The following is a 22,182-nucleotide window of genomic DNA, read 5'->3' on the forward strand; positions in this document are numbered from 1 at the left end:
CGAGCTATAACATTTTGCGTAGACCTCCGTTGCTGATTTGCTTGAAAAACATTGACCGATGAGAAATTGCTTGATATGCACCTGAAGCAAGCGCAACCAAACACATATTCACCTTCCGCGATCACCTTAGCAACCGAACACATTCAAACACAAACACTTCTTCTTCCCTTCGACCGGCGCTTGCTTCTTCGCTTCTCGCATCTTCTCTCTCATTTGCTCTCATCTACCACACGCGCTCGTTCCTTCTCATTCTGCTCGTCACCCAATATATTCCTTCTCGCTTGCGCCCATAACGATGTAGCGGCAGTGCGTACAGAATTCAAAAATGGATCTGGCGAGCGCAAAGCCGCGGAGTTTCATTCAACGCGTTCCAGTTGTCCCATGCGGTTGTGTGTGCGGTAAACTCCAGTAGAGAAGTGTTTGTGCTGGATTCGCGGCTTCGATCAGTGTTGAGCCCACCGCATTTCAAACGGTTCACCAGAGCGAGAGAGTTCAACGCGTGTAGCGAAAGAGACCTGCGCCTGGGATCTGTGTGTGAGAAGAAGCAGAGAGTGCATACATACCTGTGTTCGCCGTTACTGTGTAAGCACGCTCGTTTCGCTGCGTTTCGTCGTCTTTGGTTTGGGGTGTGGTGCGCGTTTTAAGTTTAACTTTACACAAAGCGTTCCGGTTAGGTCGGAGCTTTCATAACGCCTTCAGGCCAAATCATTACTGCCAGTGACAAGCGTGCAATTGTGCAAATTGATTAAAACAGTGTATCCAAAACATCGAAAGAACATCTCCCCGGTGACGTGTTCAATATTCGTGGTCCCTTCCTTCCTCGGTCGTTCGTGCTTGGCTTTTCCCGTACGATCATCCGTCCGTCCATCTTGCCCCCATTTCGCGTGCTGCGTGTGCTTTGGGGTGTGTTACAGCAGGCCATCCATCATTACTTAACGCGTACACTCTCACACAGTATGCGAAAGCCAAGAAGCAACATGATGCTCACCAACAACCTGTCGTCGATGCTTGGGATGGGCGTTGTGCTGTTGTTTGTGATCGGTGGGCTAGTGGGTCCCGTTCGTGGTCAGCGCACACCAACCATCTCCTACATCACGCAGGAGCAGATCAAGGACATTGGTGGCACGGTCGAGCTGGATTGCTCGGTCCTGTACGCTAGCGACTACTCGGTGCACTGGGTGAAGACCAGCAACGACCGATCGGACGTGGTCTTTCTCTCCACGGGCAGTTCGCTTGTGCTGAAGGATTCGCGCTTCTCCCTACGGTACGATCTGTCCTCCACGTCCTACACGCTTCAGATCAAGGACATCCAGGAAACGGACGCCGGTATCTACCAGTGTCAGGTGGTGCTGTCGGTGACGAACAAAATCTCGGCCGAGGTCGCACTGAACGTCCGTCGACCACCGATCATCTCGGACAACTCCACCCAATCGTTGGTTGTGTCCGAAGGTCAACCTGCCCAGATGGAGTGCTACGCTTCTGGATATCCAGTGCCGCAGATTACCTGGCGTCGCGAGAATAACGCTATCCTGCCGACAGGTAAGTTACCCGCGGGAAAGGAAAACCTCTGTAGAGTGAATCATATGACGTATCACAAACAACGGCTCGATCTCCGCAACGTGATCGTGATCGACGCTTTAGGGCATGTCGCATGAGTGATTGCGGGTGTTTGTGTGCGAGATGCTCGAGATGACTTACACCATCGCAGCATCTAACAAACTAATAGCGCGCAAGCATCTATCTAGAATGCGATCACAATTACCTCACGATCACTGAAATGTTGTGATTGATGAGTAAGCAATCAGCAACGATAATGCGATGCCTGACTGGTTTGTTTAAAAATGACGCTATCATCTGTAGTTCGCAGAAGCTGTTAGTCCATGCACCGGCGAAGCTGATCAAGATAAGATGTCTTATGAAAACACAGCAGCTTATATTACTTAGAAACGCTTTGTTAAATAATATTGTACGTCTCAATTTGCAGTCGGAACATTCCCCCCTATACGGTATGTACGGTCGATACCAAACAGAGTCAAAAATAATGTGCGTTGCTGCGAGTGTTTCACAAACAGCGATGACTCACCGGCAACACCGTTCATCAGTAAATTAATTTTCAATGTATGGTAATTAGCGAAATGGGCATACAGAAGGTATGAACATTCCCACGAGCTACCACTCTTACGGTAGCTAAGGTTGTTAGAAATACATTTTAGTTGCCCGTTAAGCAAAAGCCACTACACACTGCCCGGGTACTCTCCCATGACTGGCCGGCAGCCTGTTTTTGACCTTCTTTGTTCTGAAAGCGAAGGTGACGACTTCTTTTGGACCACACTGCAGCGGAAGCTCAATTTGTGCACCCTGGACTCCCGTTGTACTTATCTTCCCGATCTTGCGTCCGTAGTAACTGAACCAGTCTCCAAATTCCCCCGATGCACACAGGTGGTTTTTGCGTTTTTTTCCCCTGTCCAGCGGTCGAGGTTATGTTGTGCCATCGGTTTGCAACGCATCGCAAGAATGGCTCGATGGGACATTAGATCGATTTCGGCTGGTTCTCACCGAAATCAACTGATGCATGGCGCGGCCAAGAGAATACAGACCGACCAACCCCGTGTGCTGTTTGTATGTTCATTTCTCTACTCATATTTTGTTGTTTCGTCGTGTAGCATGGTTGTTCCCCCTCGTCAAAGACGTCAGCCAGAAGTTCCACTTGGGAGCCGCCGGGAGCTATTATACACAATTGACGAATTGTGTTTGCCTCTCCTGTTTCTCGCGTCGGTTCGCTCTTTTCGGTAATGAATCCGTTGCGCGAAAACAACAAGACATGGCATGGAAGTTGTTTTGATGGAACTTCTACACTGTGCGTGTTTGCCTTGCTTAACCTTCTCAAATTGAGAACTGCAAGAAGCAGCAGGAAGGAAACTTCTCGTAAAAAGAAGATCTCCCGGATAAGGGAAGAACGAATCTAATAGCTTCACTGCAGAGAGCAATCGAAATTATTGATCCAACGGCCCACCACGGTCTTTCTTTACGGGTTTCAAAGTGAAGAGCAGTTTCGTTTTGCTGGAGAAGCCGTGAGTCTAAGCCTGATGAGTTAATAACTTTTTTTTGGTTCAAACAGAACGTTAATTGCTGGATAAATGAAACGGAAAGACACCTGCATTTCCTGTGTCCCTTAACACAAGCCCAAATGCACTGAGCGAGAGTTGTTTGTCGTAGAACCTTGGACAATAGCAACACACCCCGTCAAAGTCTAAAGTGCCCTTTCCATATCAGGTAACACCCATTGCGTGTGGGCGAGAAAGTGTGTTTGTGTTGTGGTGTTGTAAAGAAAATTGAGCATCAGCAGGGAAGGAGGCCAATCTTAATGTCACTATTTACAAACTTTTTTATGTTGCTCGTGTTGCATGTTGTTGGGCGAGTTGTTTTATCCCGCTTGTTGATAAACAATCTGGCTCAGCACGTTCTTTGCCGTCCTTTAAATTGTTCTCGTAGTGGACGTGCCAATGTCCGGATGTTGAAAAGGTCGCCTAGAACTGCACACTTTCGCCGTGCTAATGAGGTGTTTTTTTTTTATTTGCTGTAACTAACATTCCTGTCCATTCATACAGCCCACGATCGTTGCGTCTACGGTTTAGGTCATCTGATCAGTCGCCTTCCTTCGGTACACCACTTGATCACGATGCGCAGACTTGGCCAGTGTCGGTTGGCAATCGCATCATGATGAATTGAATCATATTGGATTGATGATGATACCACGCTTCCCTCATAATGCACCGCGCCAAGCATGACGAACGATGGCACCAACAAAACCGCACCAGAATTGAGCCGCCTAGACGTTTATTGGATTCTTGGCGAATCTTGTGGCGTGCGGGCGGCGAAGTTAAAGATGTGGCCCAAGATACGGCACAGCGACGGTGCACGAGCCAGACGGAGGCCGCGCTCGGTATTTCTAGTCCGAGCATTCCGTGTCCCGAGTCCCGGTAGGAATTCTAATTGAATTCGTTCCAGTTGATGTCACGCATTGTAACTTCCCGGGTGGTTGCTAGTGGGGAGCTCGTCCGGTGGCAAGTAGGGAGCGCCCAGTCGGGCCGGGGTTTGCAGTTACAACAATATAACCCCACATAAATCTGCTGCAATAATCCAGCCACTTTCGAGCTCATCCCCACGAAACCAAATCTAAGTGCGGCATTGGAGCAGCACATTTAGCATTCTTTGCAGATGCCAGGCCGACGAAAGGAAACTCCATTTCTCTCTCGACGGCCGTTCGTTCGAGTTTGGAATAAATTCGTTCCGCTGGATCGATGTTTTCATTGCAATTATGCAGACACGCTTGCAAACGTGCAATGGCGACAGGCTGCGGAGAAGGTTTTTGTGCTGTCGGAGCACAAAGGCGAAAGTAAATGTGTTTCTAATTTCCGCCACTGCCGAAAGATAAGGGAAGCGGTTCGCAAAATGGCGAGACCGGTGCAACGGTTCTCATGCCACGTGTATGTGCTAACTGGGCAAAAAATATTATGCTACAAATTATGCAAAGTGCAAACCACCTAGGGGGAAACTGTTCATATTTGCTGAAAATTGAATCGAGAAATTTGTGCAAACCCTTCGTCGATATTGTAAAGGGAGAGGTTTTTTTTTTATCCTGCTTTTTAGCAATTCCTTCTCTTGCGATACTTTATCTTAATTATAGGCTTTATGTTATCATTCTGGAGGAACAAATTGAAAAGTAAATTAATAATACAATATAAAAGAGCTGGAAATATTCAAGTTATTGGAATCGAATCTCAGATTTCCCCGCCTGTCTCTTTCTCTGTCTCCACAAGTGTCATTCTCAATTGGATTGGAATTTATGTTCGATTCTGTTCGGTCTAATCAATTTACACCCCCAGGTGTGTGTTAGCGTAGAGGAGACACAATTAACACTTCCCTCCCGTTGGCATTTAACGTTCTTTGGGTACGGTTTGTTATGATACATAACGCTACCTTCCAGCTTGGTTTCAGCTACATTAGGGCAGACTGATGATCCAGCAGAGAACTCCAAGTAAAACACTCCAATCGAGCGGAGTCCCGAAGCGGACTAATCCGTCGTAAATGTAAGCCACCGCCTTATGGTTGCACTGGTGCACAATCCAGCTTCCAAGACTCGGTGCTTCGGCTCGTTCTCGTTTTGGGGGCGTTTGGGGAAGTGCAGGCGATATTATTTATTGCCGACAAACCCTGCGATAGACAAATGTGTAGCAATACGCCCTAGACGACGACGACGAAGGGTACAGGGTCAAACATGGCACGCCTGCATCAATATGCTACCGCCTCTGGCATGTATGCGAATGGGAATGAGCCTTAAGAGGCCCTTCCAAGGGGCTGCAGCAGGGCAGGAGCTGCTGGAGTGTTCCGCTGGAGGTTGTGACGGGGTTTTTTTTATAGTGCGTATATAAATATTCTAACTTTCACCTTTTATTTCTCCGCCACCAAACAGTGGAGTACACACCCCGAGGGGTGGAACTGGTTGCTATGCTTCCCTGGACTAGTCCCGTTGTCCTCGTCCTACCTGCGGTGTTGTAACAAATCAAGTCACTTCTACCTCTGCTCCCCAGCGGAGGGGGATGGGGGATTTTTCTCAATTTCATCCCCGTTGCGTGCTCCACAGGTTCCGCCAAAGCAGCACACGACGCGCGCTCGTGTTGGTGATCCCGTCTACCGAGCCCCGTCTTCGTGTTAGTGCCTACTCGCAACACTTCCTGCGCTTGACCCTCACCAGCAGAAGTTGCAACACAATGCAGAACCGGTTTGCTTCATTCAGGTTTAAGGAAAAACGCGCGCGCACGCGCACACCCCTATGCATTCGAATCTGATAATGGAGTTCTGGAGTACAGCGCAGTTGAGCCCCACGGGGGAAGTACCACCGTACAGCAACACTGTACCAAACGCGCAACAGAGTTCGCGCCATTTCGCGCCGACTGAGCTACTTTCGGCGTAAAACGGGCCCATTTCCATCTATGGACAAAAGGTCTCCGAACGATCTCCGAGACTTATTTTGCCGTCATGGTGCGTTCATAAATTCTGATCGACCGGCAGAAATTGATGCAGCTTTGCATGAAAGCTTCTCCAGGTTGGTTTTACCACCGCTGAACCAACGTCAGCATGTACAGTCTTTCACCTAAGAACACGGCGTGGGAGGCACATGAATACTTCCATTTTTTTGCGTTTGTTTCCCCCTTTCGGTGATTAATGATTTCATCCGCCTCCAACTTTTCCAGTTCTGTCTCCACTCGCTTCTCCATTGTAAACACACACGTTGGAGAATATTCAAAACTTCGTCACTGAGGAAAGGAAGAACCTTTCCTTGGAACATCCCAACCTAAGAGAGGGCGTTAGATAAATAGACGTTAATTTGAAAGCCCACCCTTCGCTTCGGGATAAACCTTCTCCCCGGGGTCGGAAACGGGACGGAACTCCGTCTGTAATGGAGGTCATCGAGTTTTCGGGAGGAGCGGCTCATTAAATGATGATTACGAGAAAAATGGTTGTCTCGTTGCCTTTTACCTTGATTAGTTGACCGGTTTTCTGGCTCTTTGTCTTCCGGAATTGTCCTACCCTGTTACAAAAGACGCACACAGTTAGCGGGTAGGTTCAATAAACCGGCGCGCGCAGTGTCGTTCCTTCAGAGTTGCCGAGTGTGCGGGATGTCAGTTTGAGTTGTTGGAGTAACTATCCAAAAATAGTTACAACGCCCTTACAACGAATATCAAACATTAAATACCCCGTGAAGCAAACAAAGAATTCAAATGTGCCGCAAGGTTTCCGTTGGGGGTGTTCAAAGTCTTCACCTTTGCGTGACGCAACGTGCTGCAACTTCTAAGAACTCTCGCAGCTAACGGTGGAATAGTTCTCGATCGCAGCATCTCATCCTCATCGGCTTTCTGCAATTATTATGCTGCATAAGATGCAAATTAGTAGATCGACGAAGAAATCCTACAACGGATAGTGATAAGTTGGAGCAAAAGAAGGGCTCATCCACACTACCCATGGCCCTTCATACCATGAGGATGATGATCGCGATCAACCATCAACCGTTCTTTGTCCCTGGCAAGCATAGCAAAAACAGGGAAATTGTTTCACCAGCTCCACAATCGCTCGGATCGAAGTGTGGATTATAATTCAATCGATTAGCCTCCCGGTTTTTGCGGTGCCACGGTTGCGGGCAACGGTATTTGTCTCCCTGTTTCTGCTGCTTCGATATTCAGTTTATCTCAACCATTCCAAGCCGCCGTTGTCTGCGGTTCAATAGATTACGTCGACTGCCGGGCGGAACGGTTGTGGATCGGATGCAATCAAATCACCGTTGAACGTGGCGAGATTGTCTTCCAGTTCCAGCCCCCCTCCCTCACCCCCTAACCGGGAGTACGACAACAACCTCCTATCGTGTTGGCTGCATCATTCTCTGGGCTGACACACCGTGTCAGGTCGATGACTTCTAACCGATGGGTCGTCGTTACCGGGTACGGCTTCGATTTCTAGCTCCCACTTCGCCACCAACACCTTCGATAGCGTGGTCTGCTCATGCTGCCGTTGTTGGATGTTGTTGGATGGTGAAAACCCCCGTTTTTCTCATTGTTTTGGAGAGAGAACACTTGGGAAGAGCGAGAACGAGCGAGACGACGATGCACGATGTATGGCGCAACCGACGTGTATGCGATGTGATGGGATGCACGGACGAAGGGCTTATTGTGTTCAGTGTGCCTAGGCGAATTCTAGCCGTGCGACGCCAAGCCTTGTTTTTCACCTTCCACCGTAGGCATTTGAGCTGCGCTCGTTTGTTACCGAGATCTTCTGGTAAACTGGTGCCAATTATTGCGCGAGATGGGCCCATAAATTCAACGGCAACAAGCTACAAACCGTGTCCACCGCGTGAACCAGCTCCAAAGTCGGATCGATTCGTCAATCAACTTTGATCCCAATTTCGGAATACACGTTGAAGTTCAAATTTATCACCGGTTCCAGAGTTTGTCCAAGGGGTCTTGTACCGGTTCTGTTCTCCGTGCCCTGGAATTGGGGAAGAAATCTTTTAAATTTAACTTTATTGCCTATAATGTGCGCATGATGCGTCCTGTCACGCCCGGAAACACCCTAGCGACACTAGAACGTCGCCTAACGAGCGACGTGTCGTACTAAGTGTCATGAGCGTCATCGTGTAAGTGGTGTTGTAAATAGCACCAGAGTGGCTAGTTACTGCAGGTTGTAACCGAAATAGAGTCGAGCGATTGTAAAACAAACAGACGCTACGATGATGGTGATCATTGATCGATTCGAATGGCAAGAATGGGACCAAGTTTCAGAAATGATGCCATTCTAGCCTTGCGATGCGTAACGACAGCGTTTGAGTCATTCCAGGCAAACCGTCAGGCCACCCTTTTTTTTTCCTCCGTGCGAGGGCAGAGACAAAAGCAAACGAACGATATGGGAACGACAGAACGAGCTCACGAATCGCCCCGACACGGACAGATTGTGAGCTGTTGTAGCTCGCTGGCTTTCTCAACATAATTGCACCAATTAAGTGCCCTTCTTCGCGGCGTTCCGTTCGCTCTGTTGTTGGCAGCACAAATAGCGACGGCGATCAACACTATCTGGAAGAGATTCTACCCGAGCAACGCAACGCGCCGGTTTGGACGTTAGGTTCGGTCGCATTGTGTGGTGTGTTTCTGTTGCCGCAAAGTAAAAGATGCGTACTGGTTTCTACTGCTACCCCCACCCAATGAAAAGGTCCAATGAATGGCAAGATGCTATCGGAGATACACGCCAAATGACACATCAGCAAACTCTGTCCCCTGCACGGTGAAGCTGAATCGTTTGTGCCCACAGGTCGCAGCAGAGGCCAAGCATTATTTAGTCAACCATTATGGCCACAGATGATGTCCACGCTCAAAAACGCTGGAGTTGATGACATTAATCGGAGTGACATTAATAGATCGAGGAAAATAAATACCCTCCCCACTGATACGGCGATGGGTAATGATGCACTGTTGAGGACTACGATGATGATGATGATGATCGCTGCCTAATGGCGGCACAAGATCAACAATCAATTTGCGCTGAGATCCCGTGGCTCGTCCCGGAAGAAATCATTTAACCGGATCAATCGCACACTTTTGGCCTGTTAAATGTGTCACTACTTTCGATGGTTGCTTAGTTGAGTTAGAATTAAGGTTCTCTTTACCTTTCCGTGTGTCCAATTTTTGACCGACTGGTTCGTTACTGTGCCCACCACCGCCTTTTGTCTGGAGCACGAACTCAATTCGAGCAAGTAATTAGCGCAAACCATCGACCCGCAGTGTCTCCTCTTTTCCTCGTGATGACGAATTTTCAATTGAAAATGCGACATAATGCCGTCGGTTCCGGGGTCAACCTTGCTTGCGCTCAAATTAAATAGAACATCCAACCTGATGATGTTCGTAATCGGAGCAGATTATAGTTTGCCTTTTGAGAAACGAGATTAACCGACCGCCGCCGGTTGCGTACCGAGGACCAGCGCTTGGAAGAAATTGGGCTACGGGGAGACAAAGCAACCGAGGCGCCGAGTTTTCTTTTTTTGATTTTTCATGTCGTTTGTGCGAGCGCGGAGGGGAAAAGGTTTAGCTTTTTATTGTAAACTGACAACTAATGTATTCCACCACTTTCTACAGCCGTCGGTGCTGTACTGCAAGTGCAACGAGCGATATTCGTTTGCGTGAATTTTTCGCCCAGCAAAAAGAGAAAATGCTGCTGCTGCTGCAGGCAAAAGAACACTCGGGCCCGGGGGGAAAAAAATTCGTGTGAGACGCCGTTGTGTTTTGTGCCACTTATGCTAATCGTTTGGGGGAACGTAGCTGTCCAAACTGAGTGCATAATTTCCATAGAAAGTGCTACGCTATCATTCACACAATGGTGGAGTGGAGTACGGCGCATTGGATCAAGAATAATTTGGTCTGATTTATTTTATCACATTGCTGAATGTTGAATTGGTGAAGTGGTGAAATTTATTGCATTTTAACCCGTATTTCAGTGTTCTAATCTGCCAAAGGAGCCTCATGCATTTATGGGAAATAAAATACTCAAATCCAAGATCAACCATTTTATCTCTCACCTGGTTATGCAAATCCACTACCCAAGCAACGTCCTGCAAATGGTCTACAATTTGTCACCATTCGTTCTTTCATATGATTGGTCGCCATTTGTTTTTTACATGCAAAACCCCGTCCCCTTTTCATTCTTCCCGGTTGGGCTCTCGCATGTCGAGTGCATACCCTGCCGTGATCCGTTACGTATGATTGACATTGAATGTGAGGATAATTGCGTCCAGCACGGTCACGAGGGTTTCCTAACCTCAAACAGTCAGTCGCGAATGTGTGTAAACCAGCTGAAAACGGAAAACCCGAACCTACCGGATCACTGCTGACGTGGAGTCGGAATACGAGCAACGAGAATGGAGGGATCTGGTTGCAATCCCTATTTAGTCACGATATCGTCGGGTCCGCATGTGTGAACGTTAAGCCCCTTTCAATCTGGTGCATTCAATGGCAATTATCGTGTAACTAATATACTGACGATCAAGTACCCGCTGCAAGGATCCTCCCCTTCTTCTCTTCGCGGTGGTTTCGCAGAGGACGGGCCAAGTGTGGACAGGAATCCAGGATTGCTGGTTGAGGGAAGTCTTGGAAGATATCGTAACAGAGGGTTACTCTGCTTTGAATCCCTTCGTCGACGTCTCTTTCTCGTGCAGTTCCATCTCCCTTAGGCTCCAGTTTGGCCTTTAATCCCTTCACAGGGTGACGCGGATTGGGCCGGGTTGGTACCGGAAGTGAATTGAACGCATCGACGGCAGGGTATGAAGGTAGCTGCCATTCTGTAACGGTGGTCACAATAAAATTTTTATTAGGTTATCCAAATAGTTTTACTACCCACTGTCTATAAACTGCCTCGGATTGTGCTCGGACATTGCTCATAAAGAAAGCAAAAAAAATAAAATAATAAACCGGGGGTACAATCCATACGAACATAACCAACCAACGCAAGAGCCAGATTTTACAACACTCCAGCAGTTCAGCAGTCCCCTTGTGCATCTACAACAGAAATTCGATCGTAAAAGAGAGCAGGGATTCTATTGCCATCAAACGTCCAAAGAGGAACGCGAGCTCACAGAGCGAACTCACGCTGTTACGCGAGACCGTTTGTGTCGCATCCAATCCGTTACTCGCACTGTTTCCGGCCGAGCGGAAAATTAGCTATTCATAACAATTAATAACAAGTTAGAGTGTAGATCACACCGGGACTGGCCCTTCGGGGTTTTTCGAGAGGAGGAAAAATTGGGAAATGATTTGTTAAAACTACTGGATATGGGCTAAGCGATCCTCTAGCTGGAATTGAGGACTTTCGGCTTTGATTGTTCGTTGCCATAAGCCCCGATTGAAATGGAAAGGGGTGCCACGCCGAAAGGGATCACAATCTAAAGCGATTCCGGTGCCTTTCACCCCTTGGAAGCTTGGTGTCCCTTTTTCGATTGTAGTATGCCGCACTCACTATCATCGTTTGTCGGTGGAAGCCACTCGGCCCTTCCTGCCCGTTTGGTGCGTGTGTTTGTGTTTTGCATAGTAGGTTAATAAATTTTACCATTAATGACGAAAATATGGCGACAACTTCAACAAGCATATTGCGAAACGGATCACATCGTGATGCCATCGGCGAACAGATGCGATACTGAAGAGAGAGTTTCCGTTCACGAATTTGACGCGCCCGTGAGTAACGATGTTCCTGGGATTTCCATCCAAGCTTCACCTACTGATCTTTCAAACCCGACAAGGTTCGATCGGGCCTTTATGTTCCACTTTTTGTTGAGAATTGTATAAATATTATGTTAGGATCGATACCCACCGCTAACCATGGGACACGTTTCGTTAAGGGTCGAGTTGCGATTGTGAGGATCGATTTTTTGGGAGGATTTTTTTATTTTGAAGAACTGCCGACATTGAATTGCCTTTTTCCACAACCCATTCCATTCGGTATTCTGTTCCACTCCGCTTGGGAGAGAATAAAATGCAGAACGTTATTTTTATTTGCTCGTGGTGTGTTTTTTCAATGTCCGTTATCTATTGCGTCCTTTCCCGTTTGCCGGATGAAGGTTCGGTCGGCTGTTGCGGGCTGTTGGCCCTCTACGTACGAACTGTTATTCCCCGATTGCGGAATGTTTATTTTGCTCGCATCGGTTCGGGTTTTCCGTTCTTTCTTGTGTTGTTGACGTTACTACCCCCGGTGTATGACCCTCGAACAACAAAAAAGTTTAAATACACAGTTTTTCCAGGCGTCTAAAAATGTGTTTTCGACCTCCATGTAGAAGAGGATCATTAGTTGTAGAGGTGAAAAAAAGAAGGAAAATCCAAACGGAACTAGTCGAAAAAGATGCCACAGATCGAAAGCGTCACAGGAAATGGCAAGAATCGGAAACCGCCACGCACAATAGATAGTTAATTGGAAGTTACAGTTTGGAGGACTCGTCATGCACCCCATAAGGACACCATGCGGCCACCGACCGATAAATTAACATCCATTTTTCATCCCACTTTCACGGGTCTGCCTGCAGTTGCACTCACACACTCTCACACGCTCCCGGAACCCAGGTGAATTAAGCGATGCAAAACCGCATTCGTCGTCCTGGCGTCAGTGCGCGCTGCGTCAATATTGCTGTCATAAACATCGTCAAGGCCCTTGGGCAAAATTTGAGGGTCAAAAACAACGAAATGTATGTGTGTGTGTGCTTGTATAGGAAAACATATTTCGATCAAAATCCCTGCATTTACGTTGTGTGGCTGTGTTTGACTGCATGCAAAATGTTGCAAAGGACATTCGGAGGAATATCCCTCTCTGTGGCAAGCAGAAATACATATAAAACCAATCAAATACACCCATTTAAATGTGCTTGCTTTATGTTGTGTGTAATCGTTTGATGGTCACTGACAGACAGCGGGAAAATAAAAAAAAGGATCTGCCAACGTCGCTCCCCTGCTGCTCGTAATAACAATCGGTGACCGTGACCGTTGCCGAGTACAAAAGTTTATGATGTTTTTTGGTGGAACGCTTGCGGAAGGATGAATGTGTGTGCATAAATTTTCGTTTCTTTCTGGCGCTCAGTACCAATGCGTGGAGGGAGTTCCACACGTTTATTATCATTTTTTGGGTGTATTTTGTCGTTTTATGACGACCGCACGGTCACGGTGACAGAAAGTCCTTAAATATAAGGACTCGAGTGACTTTCCACAAAAATGTCCAGACCGAATTAACATAGTGTGTGGAAAGTTAGGTTTGTTGGCCAGACGCATTGTGCCGTATGGATAAGCTAACATAAACTTGATTGAAAGACCATAATGTCTGTACCAACCCTTTGGCTGGACGATGGACCAAGAACAACACCAGCCCAATCTACCTGTCCATTTCTCGAGAAAGAATTACTGATGGCAAATGACTGACGGGCACACATCAGCGTTACCGTACCGGAGGTCCGTAAGCCGGCGAAAGGAATGGCGACATCCGGACTAGACACGCTTTTACTTAACGATTTACACGCAGACGCGCGTAACCATGTGCGGTTTGTTAGTTACTTCAGTTAGGGTTTGTTGGTTAGTTTTTATCCCCGACCTCAAATTAACATCCACTAACAGCCCCCGGGGTAGGAACGGCCATGACGGATGGGCTTTGGGAGAGAATTTGACGCGTGGAAGAAAACATTTCATGCTCAAGTGAGCGCTAGACACGCAACATTCTTCTGCCCTTCGGCCGGGGCAAATGATAATTTCCATCGACAAATTTGACGTTTGGGGATGAATCCTTCTAGCACAGGGAAGTTAAAGGTATCGGAGGGAGCTTCACTATCAAAAGTTTAGCCAACCTGTTCAGTTGAGCCTCTGAACACACCCTGTTTGGTGTTTTTTTTGTTGGGGAACATACCCTCCCGAAGTAAACACAGCCAGCCGGTGGTTAAACCGTGACTTTAATGTACCGTTGGTGTCAAAACCCCTATTTCCTGCAGGACCGAAAACAATTTAGATACTTTCTAATTAGCGGTGAACGAAGCGTGCAATGTTGTTTCGTCCTGGAAAGTGTAGCTTAGAATTGATAACGATGGCAAAGGATCCCTGCCAGGTGAAGAGTATGTGACGAAAATCATTGTGGCGTCATCTTCTTCCTAACCATCGCATGAAAGTATGCAAAAGAAAAATCAATATTTACCAGCCTGAAAGGAAGAACCCCGGTTTGGATGTAATGGGACATATTTTTTGTCTTACACAGTACATCATTGCGGGATGTGCGTTGGACATTTCACATTTCTTTGCTCGCCGTCATTCTTTAATTGAATTCCGGCCAGAATGATAAAGTGCAGAATTGGCCACTCCATCGCCGGCGGCCAACACTCTCACCCCATCCCATCTATGATAATTGTAATTAATTAAAATTTCATTGCTCCGCTTCAAAAGACCCACCGACCATCGAGGGAAGGAGTGGCGAAGAAGCAGGAGCAGGTCAACGTTGTGATGGGGTCAGTTTGAAAATTGCACTTGCAGCAACAACTCCCGGGTTTTCGCTCCCTCTACGCGGTTGGTGGGGAGATTTAGGTATGGGGCGGACACAGAACACTATGCGCCGGCAAACATAATCCCACCCGCAGAAACGGCGCCAGCTGGCGAATGCGGCACGTACCGGTGGGATGGCAATATGTTTACCTTCCCCCATTATGTTTGGCCGTTTCCCGCAAAACCGTGGTAGTGGAGGAGCCGTTGCGAGGGCGCTATAACATGACAAAACTGCACCTGCTACTGTTACTGCAAATACCATGCGCTGACAGCGCCGCCAGCGTACCAGTGTCCTTTTATTTGTGTTCCTTGCTTTTTATGTTACCCAACAACAACAAAAAAAACCCTCTCGTTAGGTTGGCCGCGCGTAATTCACGAGACGCGTTATGTATTGTCTCTTTTTTCTACTTTTCATTTCGTCTTCATTCACCGAATCCCTTCGGTATTTTGGAGGTAACCGTTCTTGATTTCATTTCCGGTGCATGATTTCGCTTCACATTGCCCTGGCAGTATAAAAATGGAAAAGAAGAAGTCAACCGTAAATATTCAAACGATTGACAATAATTTTTATTTTTATACCACATGGCCGGTGAACTGCATCCATATATTAATATATTTAACATAAATAAGCTGCGCTATTGCGATGAATGTTCAATATTGGATTGAGAGAAAATAAAGTTAATAAACCAATATAACGTATGATAAGGTTTGAAAACTATTCAACCATATTGAAAAATACTACAAAGGATATATCAAATAAACCAGAACTGAACTAACATCCCATTCTCGCAGTAGGCATTGTAAAGAAAATTTGATCGAATTGTTACAACTGCTTGTGTGCCCACATTAAACACACAACGAACACACACACGCGGATTTTCATCAAAATTTTTCCATTCTACACGTCCCCGACCCGTATTCAACCGGAAGGTGGAAGCGTAGCGTAGTTCCCAGTTCGGGTTGTTGTAAAAACCGAACCGGGCTTTGGTCCACCATTCGATTCCAAGTGACAATGTTGACACTGCACATTATCCATCCATTTTTCTTCGAGGGTTCGCGTAACCTTTCGCAACATATGCTGGTGGTTTTGTATTTGGGGCTTTTACCTTTTTTTTTGTATCTAAACCGTCCAAAAACCGTTGGTAGCATTGGCGGAGGGCGCGAAAAACTCCCGCCTGAGCGTGTCTGGTGTGTTTGTGTCGCATCGAAAGGTGAGTATGAATCTACCAAAGGGAAGGAGAAACAAATCTGATGGCATCATCCGGACAGAGTCCTGTGAAAGTGTCCGGGAAAAGCGATCTCCGGGGGGTAGAAGATGTCTTCCTACTACTGCCAACAGTGGCCACACAGGATTGCCTGTCAGGAAAGTTAATTTATGAGCGTACACACGCTTGAAATCAAGAGTTACGAGGCTATCGAAAAAGTCCGCACCGCATTGAAATGAGATTTCAATGACACGAAGCGCAGTTTATGCTTTATTGCCTATCCTTGTTGCCCGATGTGCTGTTCCACCCAGGCTGGTCGGTTAAAAGTCGTTAAAAGTGTCAAACTGCTGCTGTGTTTATCATTGTCCTTGTGTGTAGTCTTACATGGCCGGTTGAGGTTGTGTTCCATCGTGTGGGACAAGTATCGAACCTTTTCGGAAAAGGAAAAAGTGACAGGGATCGTCGAATATCCGGTGCAAGGACATGAGTGAGGGTTGCAGATGGAAGCGAGAGTCAATTCGGGGGCAATCCATTGCGCCGAAAGGGAAAGGGCCTAAAAGGGACGAAAAGGTTTGAACGTGTGTTACTACCTTTCCGGGGGTAATGTGTCCTTTTTCTCCGCCCTTGCGATTAGGGCCCTTTCCGCCGCTGGTGGATGTGGATGAAAAGGGTGTGGCTTCCGGCGTGCACGTTGCCATTAGCTTATCAATCAGGAAAGTGCAAGCGGTTGTCGATTTTTCAAAGGTTTTTGGAAATGGAACCGGTGTCCTTTCACCTCTTCCGGTATGTTTTAGGTGACATTTTTACTGTGCAGCGAGTTTTTTTGTGAAGAAAGAAACAGCCGAACCCTCTGAGCATGAATATGAATATGCACTGTTACAGATGTAGCTGAACCGAACGGAATGCAGTTAAAAACTGGTTCGCAACCAACCCCACCTCCTTTTGTATGCAAATGTCCATCAGTTTTTCATTATACTTGCGAAACTTTCCATTCGTACTATGTGCGAGCCCTTTTCCGCTTCGACACGGTCGAGCTTTGTCGGTGAACTAAAAATCGTACACTAGATCGAGCGGCGCTTTGCGGGCGATACCGTATCTAGGTTTCCACTTCCTCCGACTGCTGGCAGCGAGTGAAGCACTGCGTGTGCATCCATGCGCATCCGAAATGCACTTCACCGTCGAATGGAAACAGTCGGTGACAAAGTAATCTTTAAATAATTAGCTGACGCTTTTTTTTCCTAGCAGCGGCATTTGGACTGCACGCACAATTGCTGCTAATGAGAAATGCATTTGGCCACCTCAGTCCCCGGTCGAGCGGCACTCCACACCAGCTGACAGCAGACAGTGAAGGGACAAATTGAGTTCTGGGCTCTATTTAGGTTTAACAAGATTGCTGTCGGATTTGAGTGCCGAAAAGAGCCTCTCTAACTAGCTTTCGTTCGGCCATATGGGCGACTGTGGCAGTATTACAGCGTATAAACATTGAAAACAAGCGCAACACACTCCGTTAGCGATGGCACACCCACCATCGGCCATCAATTAACTATTATTTTCCGAACGCAAGCGAAACATGGAGTAAAACGCTTGCAGCTGGCTGCTACTTCGATTGTTGCCAATTCTCTAATCGAGTTCGTTAATTTCACCATCGAAACCTATCATTACTGCCAACTCTGCTGGTGCTGTATGGTTGGCGCATATTATGACAGCCCACATGTAATACCCCGAGCGGATCGACCGAGGGACGCAAAAACAGGAGGACTTCTGGAACTCTTCCCGAATAAGAGTTGGCAAAAAAAAATTCCCCGGGATCCGGGTGTCCGGGACTTTTCTGCCGCTGCTATTGGAGTGTGTATAATCACATGAATTGGACCCGAGTTGGAATACCTCCTTTGGACCCTAAAAAAAGGAACAAAGGATGAAACAGAAAGGATAGAGCATGGTGAACTTACTTCATGATAATCACACGTCCTGCTGTAGTTGTGTGCCGCTCACCAGCAAAAACTATCCGACGGTGTGTGTGCCGGTTAGGTGGCAAAATGATAGCGTTATAAGTGGATTAAATCCTAGACACTATCCGGAGATGGAACCAAAGCTTGTTTCTGGCAACTGAGCGGCACAGCGTGCCCGACACGACCCGGACGGCCCGAAAAAGGATCGCATCCTTTTGCATTAGACGATGCTCATCGCACTGCAACCGGTGTTGATGCTCATCCGTCACGAACCGTATTAGTGCACGATGGTAGTTCGCACAATCCGCTTACCGTCCATTACTCTCACGCGAACTGTTGGCGGATGTTGGCAAAACAATGGGGAAAAGCAACGCATCACCGAGTTGCCAGCTGTCACACAACTTCCGCATCGGATATCAAGCACAATGGCATCGGATTTGGACGACGGTTACGCTATTGGTGTCTATGGTAGACGGCAGATAGGTTCGCCTCAACTCCAAACTCGACCCACCGGCTGTGATCTTGCATTTTCGGAGATAATAATGAGGTTATGTCTGCGTTATTGAAGATAGAAGACTTCCATGCCGACTTCCAAAACATTCGAATTAATTTCTTCTATGGTTTTATTGGTTATTTAATCGTTCTCAGTTTCAACAATTATCTCCTACACTTTCACACCATCCTTCTGGTTTAATATCCTCTTTATTGAGTGTGCTGAACGATAGGACTTCGGTGATGTCCAAACATACTCACCACCTTCAGGAATCCATTGTTGAACTGCAGGTTAGATTTGTTTGTCTTCTCAACTCTCTGGGCTGTCTAATTACGGGACGTTTGGGGACGAGACATAAAAAAGTAAAGTTAAACTGTGATCATTTCGGTCGCGTCCAATTGGTTTGATTCACAGTGAATGGGTGATGCAAATGACAGTTGAATTGGGAGAAAGAAACGCTCGCCTACTAGGCATTTAATTTCGATTTCCGCTTCCCAACCATGAGTGATTAATACGAGATGAAACACCCGGAGTTTGTTAGTCCTTGAGATAAGTGGATTATATCACCCGGGCAGTTGTAGTTCGCTTTTCCTAGCAATTCTCACCGAGTTTCGCTTTTCCCAGGAAAGTGCAGTTCCTGTATCAAAACAGACAGGGGACATAAGCTGGGCATTTGGAGGACCATTTGTATTGTGCGGCACTACAGTAGATTTGTACCGCATTCTATTGGCAAACGATGCGCTTCTTCGCATCAAAGGTGTACGGTGTCGGATCGGTCATTGAAGTTTATCGTTTTTCTGCCCTTCGGACACATCATAATCACGGTGCAGTAGTAAAACAAAACAGCACCCGTGCAACGACTGGCTACTGCATTGGCAGACGAGTGTGAAGGGCGTCGTATTCAGCGATTTTGATGAAGCGGAATAATAGAATTTACCTCCTCTTTAAACACACATACAAAGATCGGACGTTTCACCCCTCAGGGGTGTTGTGTCGTTCGGTTTTATGGGTGACAACTTCAAATACCCAACCAGAACACCTAATTGTAACATTCGGAAAACACTCGCCGCAGCCAAGAGAAGGTGACAAGAACAAAGGCAAACGCAGCACTTGAGAACGCGCCGAACGAGGATTAATTTCTCTTGCGTAATATGATGGTACCTCGGGTGTCAGGAACGTGCCTTTCTCCTGGGTCCTGTTTCCGCGCCTAATCCGACGCGTCCCAGCTTTTGTGCAATATAGTGCCCTGAACAGCTCATTGAAATGCAGGAACTGTCTCCGGTGAAGTGTTCTTGAAGCTCCGGGTTTAGCTTTTTTCTATCTGTTCGATTGCTCCGTACGCATACTTGATCATAGAGCTCTGGGCATGAACCTAACGGTCGGCTGTTCCTGAGAGTGGCGTGCATGGACAAACAAACGCCGCGTTTGTCAGCTGTTGTTCCAGAATGGCGTTGTGACAAAAAGACATAAAACCATGCATGTACGAGCGAAACGAAGATCGGAACGGAGGACATACGTACGATGGAGTTTTCATTAGATCATGGCAGGCGCTTTTTATGGCGCACGTCAAAAATCAATACCCAACTGAAAACCCTGCATAACGAGCAAGAAATGTTAATTTCTTCCATTGGGTTTTCGTTTCAGGTTCATCTGGTGTGCCCAGGTTAGGTATTGCCCACATGCCATCAATTGCTGGGCAAACATTTACCTAACAATTTCCACACTTTTATTCGTATCTAGACACACTTCTAATCATTCTTCCATGATTATGTTTCACAGGCAAACAAAACAAGATATTGCTGATAGAGAGTTCTGTTTAATGTCTCACCAACAAGCCGGGAAGCTCAAGTGCGTCACTCCACTTGACACTTGTGCCTGACTAATTATGGATATTTTATATCGTGAGGAAAAAACGTGCCCAACTCGAAATGCAGGCCACTAATTAAAAGTCCGGTTAACATAGTTTCATTTTCAAGACGAGGCACCATAACTCCAGACGCGCACACTCTGCCCATTTGTTGCATCAGTTTGAAGGAGAGACAAGAGCATTTTTGAACTGGTAAAAGCGGGATTTATGCATCAAGTACCGTGACGTTGGATTGTGGCTGTACATGGGTCACACTCGTGAACTCATGAACTGCAACATAATGTTAAGCATTTTATGCATATGCATGAACGTATTATTGAGGTTTTTTGGTATCGAAATCTAATTGTACCACATAATGTCTTTCCCGTTTTGTTCCCGGCAACGGCAGAAATGAAAAGCATTCGTTTCGGCCTGTTAAGTTTTGGGTGCCATCTTCACTGGCGCGTAAACAACGATCCACAAGAAGAAGTAAAAGCACACAGGAAATGAAGGTCCTGGCGGGGATATTCGATACCAAGAGAGTCAAGGTGACAGTGACAAATAATGATAATTTGTATCCCACCTTTTTTTTTGTCTTGGGGTGCGGAATTGCAGAACCGTTAATGCATTAGCGGTGAACCCGTAGAATAGAAACGTACCTTGCGCTCTCTGTTGGATTGGTACCGAGCGAAGGAAGCAGCAAGAACCCATCCCTCTCAGCTAGGAATGTTTCTATCGCGTTACCGTGGGCCATATGAAATGCGAGTCCCAAACCCAACTGGTTAGATATCATTTGCTTTACACTAATTTTCTATTCATAAGCGCGTCCGGAAGGTATCGTGGACATGTGGACAGCAGCAAATTATCGGAGTTGTACCCATGTGGTGTGGTTGCGTGTTCACTGGCTCGCGACAACCATCTCGACAGCGCGTTTGACTTCGGTGGGGTGGATGGAGGTTGTATGCAGGTTACCCGCTGGTCAGCAGTAGTAGGAGGGTGATCAGTAAAGCGCGAAGGGATAAACGCACTACAGATTGTTTGGGACGTGTGTGATCGCGCTAACAATACGTTCGCCGGTGCTTACATCTTCCTCCATCACCAACCGGAAGCCATTTTTCTTTGCGAGCTAAAGTCCCTTAGACCTTGCGGTATAAACTAGAGCGGGGGTCCCCACCGGTGCCAGTATTAAACTGTTGCAGTAAATTAATTAAACTATTAATGTTTTATTTGTCCCCCGAAACTTGAGCCTGTATAATTATAAATCGTTTGTTTGGTTTCACTCTCTCCCTCACAGGTGGTGCTACCTATTCGGGCAACGTGCTGAACATCCACGCGGTACATAAGGGAGACCGTGGCACGTACTACTGTGTGGCCGACAATGGTGTCAGTCGGGGCGATCGACGTAACGTCAATCTGGAGGTAGAGTTTGCACCGGTAGTTACCGTGCCGAGACCGCGCGTGGAGCAGGCCCTTCAGTACGATATGGATCTGGAGTGTCACATCGAAGCGTACCCACCGCCGGCCATCCGTTGGTTGAAGGATAGTGTGCAGTTGTCCAGCAATCAGCACTACCAGCTGTCTCAGTTTGCGACCGCGGACGAGTTTACCGATTCGACGCTGCGTGTTATTACCGCCGAGAAGCGTCAGTACGGCGAGTACATCTGTCAGGCGACGAATAAGCTGGGTGAGGCGGAGGGTCGCGTTGAGTTTACCGAGTCCGTTATTCCCGTGTGTCCGCCGGCATGCGGGCAGGCACACTATGGTGGAGGTTCAAGTGTGATTTCCGTCTCGAGCGTTCTGATGGCGGTGGCCACCGTACTGACGATGGTGGCGATTGCACAGTACGCGAAGCGTGCGTAAGGACCCAGGCCAGACACACAAACACACACACACATTCCGGAACGCCGAAGTCGAACCAAACAGAGACACAGCGAACATGCATCACAATCAGGAATATGTCTTCGATTGCAACATTTGATAGATAGGACTCAGGACGATCACTTTCGAGACTGATCGGTAGGAACCAAATCCAGACATCCAGTCATCTCCGTGGCAGAGTTTAGCAGAGCAAAACGATCATTTATAAGTACACAACATA

The 22,182-nt window shown here is 47.1% G+C and overlaps 1 protein-coding gene across 1 annotated transcript; it reads left to right on the forward strand.

Moving 5' to 3' along the window:
* Positions 1-956: 956 nt before the first annotated feature.
* On the forward strand, positions 957-21,944 carry LOC128711774 (lachesin). The gene is made up of 2 exons (XM_053806661.1): positions 957-1,539; positions 21,379-21,944. Exons 1-2 carry the CDS (start codon positions 957-959, stop codon positions 21,942-21,944), a joined length of 1,149 nt encoding a protein of 382 aa, XP_053662636.1.
* Positions 21,945-22,182: the final 238 nt, after the last annotated feature.

This window comes from Anopheles marshallii, chromosome 3 (genome assembly GCF_943734725.1).
Source record: "Anopheles marshallii chromosome 3, idAnoMarsDA_429_01, whole genome shotgun sequence".
Lineage (NCBI taxonomy): Eukaryota > Metazoa > Arthropoda > Insecta > Diptera > Culicidae > Anopheles > Anopheles marshallii.

Excerpts from the sequence above, each read along its gene's own strand:
- LOC128711774 (XM_053806661.1), top strand. The coding sequence starts at position 957 with ATGCGAAAGCCAAGAAGCAACATGATGCTCACCAACAACCTGTCGTCG. Across the intron at positions 1,540-21,378 it reads TAACGCTATCCTGCCGACAG|GTGGTGCTACCTATTCGGGC; the intron begins GTAAGTTACCCG and ends TCTCCCTCACAG.